At 32.1% G+C, this 12,191-nt stretch overlaps 1 protein-coding gene across 1 annotated transcript; it reads right to left on the reverse strand.

Moving 5' to 3' along the window:
- Positions 1–302: 302 nt before the first annotated feature.
- LOC127903728 (uncharacterized) lies at positions 303–2,129 on the reverse strand. Its single transcript, XM_052444389.1, has 2 exons — positions 1,232–2,129; positions 303–865 (listed from the first exon to the last, which is right to left on the reverse strand). The coding sequence occupies exons 1-2, from the start codon at positions 2,127–2,129 to the stop codon at positions 303–305; spliced, it is 1,461 nt and encodes a 486-aa protein (XP_052300349.1).
- Positions 2,130–12,191: the final 10,062 nt, after the last annotated feature.

Consider the following 12,191-nt stretch of genomic DNA (forward strand, 5'->3'; position numbering starts at 1 on the left):
GCATTCCACTATCCAAGCCTTATACCCTAAAGCTTCCAAAATCTTTACAATTGACTTCAAAGGTGTCAATCAACCTTTACAATCTGAGATTATCCCAAACCTCTTAACTTAAGTATTTCCCACACTCAGTGGCGGACCCAGGAAATAAATTCAGAAGGGGCTTAATATAAATTGATAAAAAAAATCGACAAGATAATAAAAGCCAACTGAAAAAATAATAAGTAAAATATTCAATTTTATTGACATAATCATTTTTAAAACTTCTTCAACTATTCTCGAAGTGTTTTCATATTTTGAAAACGTCAAATAATATCTTCATTGTCAATACAAGCAAATACACATTTTTCTATGTATACAACTAAGTTATCATTCAGCCATTGATCACCCATCCGGTTTCGAAGTCGATTCTTCACAAAATTCATGGCTGAAAATACTCTTTCTACAGTGGCAGTAGCTACAAGTAGAATTAAAGCCAATGTAACCAATTGGTAAACTAACAGGTACACCTTGTCCTTTTTAGTCTTAACCATTGTCCTTGCAAGTTCACCAATCCCTTTCAATTTTGAAAATTCTGCACTAGATCGTAAATCTATAATGTATACATCAAGTTGCATCTCAAGTGCTATAAGATCTTTTGCAGAAAAATCTTTAGGATAAAATTCAGCAAGTCGTAGTAATTTTTCCTTGTCAAAAGCTGCAAACAAATCATTTGGACATAGACAAGCCAAACAAATAAGCAACTCAGTATTTGACTCATTGAAACGATTATTTAGCTCTTGAAGTTGCATGTCTAAGACAGCATAAAATAACTCAACTCGATACCGATGTAAATTTGTGATCTCTAGAGCTTTACGGCGTGATCGCCCTGGAATTAAAAAAAAATCATCCATATCTAAAACATCGATATCATGCTTGCCACAGAAAGTAGAAACTTGACCAAATAAAGAATCTCATCCACTATCTCTCAACTTCTGAAGGTTATGCTTATAAACTTCAACCAATTTTACAGCATTCAAAATATCTTGATCTTTCCTTTGTAGTACTCATAACAACTCATTTGCATAGCCAAGAATATTTTTCATTAAGAATAAACAAAATATGAAATCAAATGATTGCATCAACTTCAATAGCGTTTTAGCTTGAAATCTTTGTTCAGAATTTCCTCTAACTTCAATTATCTCAAGCACATTAACCACAGATGGAAACATAGAAATTATGCTCATTAACGTACCATAATGAGAAGACCAGCGTGTATCAACAGGACGCTTTAAAGTAATCTCCTGATTCAAACCTTGTCCACTTGAAAGCTCGCCTTTACCTAATGCTTCAATAACTGCAAGAGCATGTTTCTCATGGAGAATGTCATGACGTTTAGTTGACACTCCAATAACATTAACTAGCATTGAAACTAAATTGAATAAAGAATTAACTTCCTCATGCTTTTTTTCCACGGAAATAAGAGTCAACTGAAGTTGATGAGCAAAACAGTGAACATAATAAGCAGATTCATTCTCCTCTAAAATGAGCGTTTTCAAACCATTAAACTCACCCTGCATATTACTTGCCCCATCATAACCTTGCCCACGTAACATTGACAAACTCAATCCAAACCTTGAAAACATATTATCAAGAGATTCTTTAAGTGAGGCAGTTGTAGTGCTAGAAACATGTTCAATGCCTACAAAACGTTCAACCGCATATCCATTATTATCCACATAACGTAATACAACAGCCATTTGCTCTTTTGTAGATATATCACGAGACTCATCAATTAGAACAGAAAATAATGCACCATCCATCTCTCTAATAATATCATTAGTAGTTTTAGTTGCAACACGACTTACAATGTCTTTTTGGATCTTTGGAGATGTCATTTGCAGATTTAGAGGAGTATTTTTGAAAGTAACAGCATTAATATCTTCATTATGATCAGCAAGGAAGTGTAAAAGCTCAAGAAAATTCCCTCTATTGCTTGAACCATCAAACTCATCATGCCCACGAAATGCTAGCCCTTGATTTAAAAGAAATTGAATACAATCAACAACAGCATTCAAGCGAGTTTCATATTCACTTTGAGTTTTCTCGGATTGTCTTTCAAAAAATGTTGCAATATGTTGTTTCTGATTCATCAACCTTTCACATTTCTGCCTAGCTCGGTTATGGGCACTGTTGACACCTCCTTCATGAATCTTTAATTTTTCTTTTTTTTCCAATTTTCAAATCCTTTCCCAGTAAAAGTATCACTGCCTGCTTGATCACCATTATCTTCTTTAAAAAGATAACAAACACGACAATATGCAGACTCTTCTTTTCTACTATATTCCAGCCAAGAACCAAATTCTTTGAAGCAATCCGAAACAAATCGTCGTTGTTGATTTCCAAATTTCTCAAATTTAAAATTGTGCCCCTTAGGTTGAAAAGGACCACTTTGTAAGTATGTTCTTCGAACTTGATCTCGAATATTACAATTATAACTACCAATACAAGGTCGTAAGCCAGGGTCAACAGGCAAATTTTGTAAATTGACTTCATATGAACCATCACTAGTTCCCTCTAAAGGAGATGGGAGCTGTGGTTTCTTTTTAAAATTTTTTTCCATATTTGTTTCAAATCAAATAAAACTATTAATTATTAGATTAAATTTCACAATAAGGCTAAATCCTAACAAAATAACGAACAAGAATAATTAATTTAATACAAATTTGATATTATAAAAATATTATTTGACAACACACTCAATGGGGCTCAAGGGAAAGATACATGATTGCAAATTTTACTTTTTCAATTGCTCATTTATTTGCATGAACAAAGTGATTGCTTTTATAATTTATATAATAAATTATACACCACTTTTATCATTTCACAGAGCACCCACTATCCCACCACTTTCCCTTTCAATTTTAATATTAAAGAATTGCTCACTTTTCACAAATCAACTTTTACTTTTGGAATTTTGTATATAGCTATCAAAATAAGAATTGATGAACAAAGTTAAAGAGATGCAGCACATTCATTCGGCCAAAATCATTAGTCAAACTTCAAAACAACATTCAAGCACAATACCTGTTTCAATCTATGGCCGATCTAGCAAGGGACGAAATCATGAAAGCCTCAGCGATCGCGGCGACAGATAACAACGAGTTGGTGGCAGACTAGTAGCATGAATGGAAACGTTCGTCGGTGGCGGTGGCCAGTCTTTGTGATTTGGTGATTCACAGTTTCATGATTTTGGGGTTTTTTTTTTATTCCTTTAATTTTTTATTATTAATATAAAACGATGAGTTTTGTAAGTAAGTTTTAAATTAGAATTTGAATAAATTAAAAAGTTTTTATTATTTAAATGGATTTAATTTAAAAGCCCAAAATACTTTGTTTTTGTTGAGAAAAGTCCAAATTATTTAATATATTAGTATTGGACTTAATAATTAGAAGGGGCTTTACGGGCTAAATTTAAAAAAATTTTAAGGCTCAAGGGGGCTTAAGCCCCTCTTGGGCCGTAATTGGGTCCACCCATGCCCACACTTACAATCACTCAAAAATAAAGATTACAAAGAGTTTCCCTTACACAATATATGTGTTTATAAATGAAAGCCCAAAGTATGATTTAATTAAAGAATAACAAGTTTTAAAGCACATGAGAGGTTGAATTCTCAATGACAAGCTCAATGATAATTGTAGAATCTCAACTATCTGAATTTGATTGAGCATTTTTTATACTTGGAGAAGAAAAACTAACCGTTGTTGACTTTTTAGAATAATCGGATCGCTATTAACTTCTGTCAGATCACCGTTTTGACTTTGTGCAAGTTACCGTTATGCTAAATTTTGAATAATCGGTTCACCGTTTGAAGTTGTCGGTTTGCCGTTTAATTCTAGAGATCTACAATACATTCTCGTCTAGCCATTTGTGCTGAATAGTTCACCGGTTGCAAAATAATTCCTCTTTGAAATTTTTCGGTTAGCCGTTATCAGTAAACGTACCGATTCCAAAGAATTTGCTCTCTGGAATTTTTCGGTTAACCATTTTCTATAAACGGTTCACCATTATCTTCCAGAATCAAAATTATCAAGCTTCCTTTAGAAAACGGTTTGCCGATTAAATATTAATTGTTATCTGTTTATTTCCAGAATCTTATTTATGTCTAAGAAACTTCATACGGTCTAAGAATTTGATCATTTAAAGACTCCAACTTTATTAATCCAATTCGTTATCATCAAAATCAATATTATACAAATATGTATGTTAACAAGATTGTGATCCCCTTTCTCTGCTTGGAATTCTCGTGGCTCTTCAAGTTACTTGAGATTTTTTTTTAAATACCGGTCTTTGTTTTATTTTCATTGATAATCCATCTTAATGTTAAATATGTCCTTTTTAGCTCTACAACCGAAACCATGTTTTATTTTCATTGATAATCCATCTTAATGTTACAATATGTCCTTTTTGGCTCTACAATCGAAACCATGAGTTGCTAGCGAAATTAAATGCTGATTCCTTGAAACTTTTATGGGGACGAGGAGTTGGCTGCTAGTTGGGTGATACTAACACCCCAGAAAACTACTTATTGTTCATGTTTTCAGGCACCTACTATATTATATTTTCTCCTTGCTGATATTGTAATATGAATATTATCATAGAAAACATTTCAGAAGACAATGATTATGCTGGTAACATTCTAAAATAATTTCTTTTAAAAAAAAAGAATTCTTAAATAAATTTCGGGAAAAAAAAGAAAAATATAATAAAAATGGTAAAACCTTTACACTTGATCTTGAATTCACAAGTACGCTTGATGTGGTAGTATATTGTAATCTACGACTTCTAAACAGTGCATAAATTTATCTCCCAGACGATTTCAATTTTGTGATCTTGATTCTATTGCCTATGACTTTATTAGAGTCTTGGGTTCAAAAACTTAATTATATAACTTTTACATTAATCTCATGTATACATTCTGCTCCTTCCATGTCCAATTAGGTTGGAGATGGTTATGCAGATATCTAGTTTTAAAATATCTGGACCATTTAACGGCAATTAGAAAGAGCCATCTCATTTGGCATCATTTAATAGTAGTTTATGATGATGATTGCAGGCGTTTTTCAATTTCTTGTATGATATTTGCCTATTCTAAGTCAATTTCGAAGCTAAATTAAAATCCCACAGATAGTTCATAGGCTGTGAATGACTTTTGATTGAATATGTATTATGGTTGGTGGTACATGTGGCTAAAGTTATAGTGATCGCTCTCATCCGTGTATATCAGGTTGTGATGTACATTAGGAATCCCTATCCTATTTAAATTAGTTTTCTTATTGTCCAAAGCTTGTTGTTTTTTTCTCAATAGTTTAGAATTTTGTTTTTATGGTTTAGGAGTTAGGACAACTACTAGTAGTACAAATAGCCTGCTCTTGTAGTCTTTGAAGGCACATTTGACTTCAATACTTTTTTCAGCTTTCAAGACTCTATGTGAGTTTTTTAGCCTAGTTAATTACTGGCATTATATGTAGAATCAACGAGTCTTTATCCTTAGGTTTATGGTATTCTTTCGAATAAACATAAATTCAGACAATTCCTTTATTGTAGTATTATCAGGATTTAACGGAATACTAGAACATTAAACTTCCGCTACATAGTTTGGTATCAGAGCAAAAGCCTAGTTCTTAAATGTCCTTAGTTCTTAAATGTCCTTAACACCTACTCATTTTTTCCCCTAATCCTATTTAGCTTTAAAAAAAAAAGGATGTTTCAGCCTCCACGTTGGCCGCCATCCATGGCCACCGATATTGATTTTTTGCCTCATGTCCGTCGATCTACAACTCCATCAGAGACAGAGAAAGCAAGCCAACAAAACCTAGCCATTTCCAACACTTTTCCACCGCTGCAATCAGCTAAAAACCACCAAAAACTGTACATCATCATTACCTTCGTTCAATGGATTTTGCTGCTCATTAGCTAACACCACCACCATCAATCAACTCCTTTATACCAACACAACATTTCTAATTATTCACCAGTGTATCGGTCATCAAAATAAAAACCAACAAAAAGGTTGCCACTCATTTCAACTTTCCAACCAACCATTGTTTTTTTTTTTAAACAAACTACCACCATTATAATATCATTGACCTTAAAGCTTTTAGATCTACCCATCTTTGCCTGATTTCCAATCACCATCGCTGGTAACCTAAACTTTTGCTTAATTAATATTTTATCCAATAATTTTACTCAATTTTCAGTTTCACCCACAATTTTTTCAAACCCACCCTCTCTTGCAATTTTCAATTAACCTTACCATATTAAGAACATGCCTCCAAGAAAAGCCCATTGGTAATATGCCCTTCATGCAGCAACTTATGATCAGGATAATGTGTAAGACGATGCCATGGCTAGCATGATAGCTAGGATTTATATGTTAGATGCACAAATGACAAAGTTACTCACCAAACTTCATCATACACCACAATGCGAAGACAAATTAAATGAAAACTTCACTAACCGATTCTCCGAGTGTCGATATAGACCTAAATCTACTGATGATAGAAGATGGGAATCTATGTTGGGTATTAACATTCCTAAATTCCAAGGAAGTGGCCAGCCAAAAGAATTTGGATTGTATTAATATTATTGAAGAATTGTTTTAATACAAAAAAGCTCCTAATAATAAGCTAGTCCCGCTTACTGCAGCTCGATTTCATGGAAGGATAGCAACTTAATGGCAACAAACAAAACTAACAAGAATGAGGTAAGGCAAAAACAAGATTAACTCATGGGAAAAGTTGAAGAACTTGCATGGTGCATTCTTACCTCACAACTATTTTGAACCCTTATACCAACAATTATAGAACTTGAGGTAAAGTAATCCATCAATAGATGATTACACCATATAATTTCATTGATTAGTACTGTTTAATGACTTGAAAAAGATAGAAGAACAATAAGTTTTCTACTACATTGGGGGCCTACATTCGCAGTTTCAAGACTAATTAATTTACTTGATTCATACTACGACTTAGAAGCACACCAACAGGTTTTGTAGTTGGAGAAGTAATTTAGTCAACGTACTAATGATTCTAACTTTTATGGTTTTCAAAGTGTTGCTAATAATAATTTAAAATCAAACTTCCTAATTTTAAAATTTTACTCCTCTAAATCCTCTAAATCCTCCAAAAAAACAAATAAATCTAATGAAAGTAGTCAAAGCAGCAAGACTAATGAATAAAGGCTTATTCATATGCATTGAAGAAAGTGAAGAGCACCAAGAGGAAGAAACTGAAATGTATATTGAACAACCAACCTTTGATACTACTAGCAGTGCACAATCCGTTAAAGAACATGTTGATAAGAGAGCTAGTCTCCAAGAACATCTTCACATATATTAAGATTATTTTTCAAAATAGAGCTTCGATGTAAACAACAAAATTTAAAATTTTCAACTTTTGTAATGATGTCCATCTAATCACCCTTAATAGAGTAAAATAAATTCCTCTATAAATAATGTCTTTATTATTACCTTCTCGTATTCTTTATGGCGAATTTTAACATAGTTGAGGAAAATTGGTTTCTTCTCATAACCTACTAATATTTGAAAAATATCACAACAATCTTTTTTTCTTCTTTTGGCAAAATCAAAAGAGCTATATGAGCTTGTATCAACAAGTACCTCTTTAAGCTCCACAAGATTAAAAGATGCATCAACAGATACCTCTACTTGGTCAACAACATCAAGACAGTCATCAAATTTTGGTTGTTCATATGAATGATTTATAAGATGAGGTTTTTTATTTTGAGGTTTTTTTATATCTTGAGCAATCAAACGCAAAATCCTCAACATTTTAACCAAAATATCTTCTTTGAAGATGAAATCATCACGATGATATTGTGGTTTCATGACTCAATTGTTTTTCTTTTTTTTTCAAATTATCTTTTTTTATACCCTCTCTCTCTCTATATATTTGTTTGGATTTTTTATGAGACCAAAAAAGTCAATACTGTAAGTGAAACGCAAAATCCTCAAGATTTGTTTTTGGATGTTTGTGGGTGCTCCAGATTCTTCTGTTTTGCAATCTTTTGGCAAAAGAAATGGAGTAATTCATTTCAAGTCTTCAACTGATTGATGCAATAAGTTAGGGGGAGTAGTATTTTCAATTCTAGAGGGAGTTTTTATTTTTGTTCAAGAATTTTTGGATTTTTGGATTTCTAGTGACTAGGGGGAGTTTATCTTTTTATTGCTCTTGATTTTCTGCTTAATGTTGCCTTTCTATTTATTGATCAATAAAAATTAGTATTTTATTTTAATTCTTGCCTTGGTTTATTTACATTAACTAACATGCTAATTGCCAATTATTTTGGTTAGTTCCTTGTTGTCGTTTATGCTTGTTACAGATTCATATCGTAGCACCAAATTTCTTGGAAGACTTGTGTTGGATTTCTTTTGCCACAAGAATTCCAAAGGGGGAGATTGTTAAGTCCATTATTTATAGAGTTAGAAGTCTATTTATTGCATATCTTGTAATAGGGATTAACTTATTAATTCCCTAATTTAGTGAGATTTCAATTTATTAGGAATATTTGTTTACTAATTTAATTAGATGTCTAATTTAGCAAGTCAATTAATGATGGGATTCTATAATTGGTGCATGAGATCTATTTAGAGTAAGAAGTTGGTTCAAACAGGAAGTTTATTAAATACTCTAGATATTTCTTAGGAAACAAGTAAGGTAAGAAGATCATATTTATTCCTATTCAGATTCATAGGAATTATAAGAGAAAAGAAACTCTTATTTGGAAAGTATCTAAGTCTTTAAAGACTTGCTATTTTGGTGAAACCCTAGTGCCTATATAAAGAGAGGTATTTTATAATTGAAGGTACGCACAACACAGAGCATAAAGCAGAGAAGCAAAATTCGGCCTCCTCCATAGAGAATCCAAATTTGGTGCATAATGTTGTGTTGATTTGTTTTCTTATCTTCTTTTCATCTCTATGGAGAGTCTATGTGGATTTTGGATCACTAGACGTTGAAGAATTGAAGAATTATTATTGATCACTTTGCGAAGTACCTTGAGGATCGTGGATCAAGAGGGACAACAATTATTCAAGAGAAGCAAATTTAGTCTAAGGTTGAGTAAACTGTATGGTGATAAACTGTAAGAGTTTTAAGTTTGGTAAATCCATAGGTTGTAACATCTCAACTTAGTGAATTGCTTTACATCTGGGCGTGACTTCGTAGATGTAGGATTGATTAATCTGAACCACGTAAAAATATTCGTGTCATTTATTCTCTGCATTTTATTGTGCCTTTGGAAAATTAATATTTTTTATGCGAATGAACAGTAATCGTAAACAGTATTTGTGAACAGTATTTCTAAAAATTAATTAAGTTTTTAATTTTTGTTTTTAATTGCCTACATCTGTTTGTGATAGATCTAAATTCTTTTCAAATAGAATATTAAAATATTAAACTTTTAATACATCAAGTTGCAAAATTTTGTTCGATTTTCAATCGATCGAAGGCGAAAAAGAGCTTTTTTCTATATTGCATGTACATCAACTAATTTTGGTTAATGTAAGTTTCATCTTCCCTGAACATATTTCCATTACGTTTTCAAGTGGGCGAGTACCACTTACTGGTCTAGGGGACAACACATTGTATGATACGTGGAATTGAATCATGAATTTATATTTTTTCCCTAACAGATTCTTCATTGGTAGATGTCTTTCTTATTTTTTTACCTTTTATGTTTTTACTATTAAATTGATGATTGGGAGTTTTCAAACTGTTGTTAAATTATAAATCTTGTCTTCCCATCAGATTATGGTGTTCATGTTTTTAATGTAATTACAACTATGGCTTTTTCATTAATATTTGATGATTTCAAGCCGTGGCTAATCCAGGTGAGATTGCTATCAATAATATGTTGGTATGCGATCTTGATTATTGCTATAATCCAATATCGAATATTGTTATAAATTGTATATAGTCAATCGTTTAATTATGAATTCTTTGAATGATGCTCAGTTGAATAATGGTTTTTGGAGTCGCAATCATTTATTTATGTTCTGTTATTTTTTGGTACTAGTGAAATTGAATTTTGTTGCTGAATGAGGGTTTGACTACTGATATTTTTGTTGGACTTTAATTGGGGTTAGGGGTGTTCAGAATCCGATCTGATCCGTTCAATCCATCTGATCCGTAAAAATCTAATCCGTATAAATCCGATCCGTGGATTGGTGAATTGGATTGGATTGAAATTTTAAAAATCCGCAGTCGGTGGATTGGATATGGATTTACTTCTGTGAATCCGCAAAACTTCGTGAATCCGCAAAAAAAAAAAATATTTATTTATTTTAAAAAATATTATAAATTTAATTAAAAATATATTATAAATATGACATTACATAGTTACATAAGCACCATAACATAACTTAGCCATATCTAATAAAAATATAAAATAAAAAATGATTAAATTAGTGGTAAAAAAATTGAAGTAAAGTAAAGTCATCCAAAACCAAAAGTAAAGTAACATAACAGCCATTATCTAATAAAAATATAAAATAAAAAATGATTAAATCAGCGGTCAAAAAAAATTGAAGTAAAGTCATCCAAAACCAAAAGTAAAGTAACATAACGCTTTTGTCAAAAAAAAAAGGTAACATCAAGCCAAAAGTAAACTAGATAACGCCAAAAGCCCAAAAGTAAACTAGCACTAGCATAACGCAAATCAGTGGTCACCAACAATCTGCAAATAAAAAAAAAAAAAACCCTAAGCTTCCTGCTTCTCTACCGTCACAGTCACATGCACTAGCAACACCCCGCGCGATTCCGGCGAGTACTCGTAAACATTACCACGGTGTTTCTATCTCCTTCTCCAGGTACAGTACTCGTAAACCTTCTCTTGATTTATTATTTTGATTTTATCTTCGATAACATTTTTTTTGATTTTTTTAATTATTATTATGTATCTTCTTTTTTGTCAATGGTGACTTAGGATAATGATTTTGATATCCTTTTATTAATAATAAGGTTGTTACGGGATCGAGGGAGAGAATTATTTGTTGATTGCATGTCTTAATCCGGTTGCTTTTGCTTTTTTGTTCTGTAGTAAAACTGAGAAATTGCACAGTACTTGGCCGTTGTGAAATATTAAAGGCATTTTGATTAGTCTAAATTATTGGTCAGTGTAGCCAAATATATAGATATATTGGAACACTCAAAATACTGATTATGCAACCACAAGGAGCAAATTAATTCATATTGTAGCTGGTTGAGTGTACAGTTGTAATCATGTGGTTGAATCTGTTAATTTCTTGTTTGATGGGCTATTTTTTAAAAAAATGAAGATTAAAGAGTTGTTATGGGGGGTGGTTGAATCATGTTGCTGTGGATCTAACAATCATGTTGCCTTTTCTAGATGTAACACACGAATTTCATGATTTTTCTTTTTGAATTGGCTTCTTTTACTTTTCCTAACTGAACTCTTTTAAGCTTAATTTGTTCCTGTCATTTTTCGTAATTAATTTTAATGATTTTTCATATTGGTGGTGTAGATGACTTCTCAACTTGATAAAGGAAAACGCGTAGCTGTAAATTCAGCTCCCCCAAGTTCTAAATCATCCAGTAATGCTGAAGGCATGCCCAATAAATCCACTACTTCAGAAGCTCGGGAGCATTTTATCCAATTAAGTTCTGATCCACTACATCCTAGATCCAAATGTCGATATTGTGGAAAAGAATATAAATGTGGTTTTAATAAAGGAACATCTAATCTATTGGGTCATATAAGAGAGAGATGTCTAAAATATCCTGGTCGAGCTCGAGTGGACAAAAAACAAAAAACTTTGTCTTACCAACCAGTGAAAAATGGAGAGCCATGTAGCCTTGTATCAGTGACCTATAGTGTTGAGGCTTGTAGGGAAGCAATTGCTAAGTTTATTATAAAAGATGAGATGTCATTTAAAGTTGTAGAGGGTGAAGGGTTTAGGGAAATGTTGGGAGTTCTTGAAAATAGATTTAAAGTATCATCTCGCACTACTATTGCTTGTGATATTTTGCAACTTTACAAAAAAAACAAAGAAAGATTTGACTGATTTTTTTGTTAGTAGTCATCAAAGAGTTTGCCTCACTATAGACACATGGACTTCAGCTCAAAATCTTTGTTATATGTGTCTTACAACTCACTTTATTGATGATAA

The sequence above is a fragment of the Citrus sinensis genome, chromosome 7 (assembly GCF_022201045.2).
Source record: "Citrus sinensis cultivar Valencia sweet orange chromosome 7, DVS_A1.0, whole genome shotgun sequence".
NCBI classification, from domain to species: Eukaryota; Viridiplantae; Streptophyta; class Magnoliopsida; order Sapindales; family Rutaceae; genus Citrus; species Citrus sinensis.

Bases quoted from the DNA above. Each gene is read 5' to 3' on its own strand.
- LOC127903728 (XM_052444389.1), bottom strand. From the start codon at position 2,129: ATGAATCAGAAACAACATATTGCAACATTTTTTGAAAGACAATCCGAG. The intron at 866-1,231 runs GTACGTTAATGA...TTTTAATTCCAG, and splicing joins ACGCTGGTCTTCTCATTATG to GGCGATCACGCCGTAAAGCT.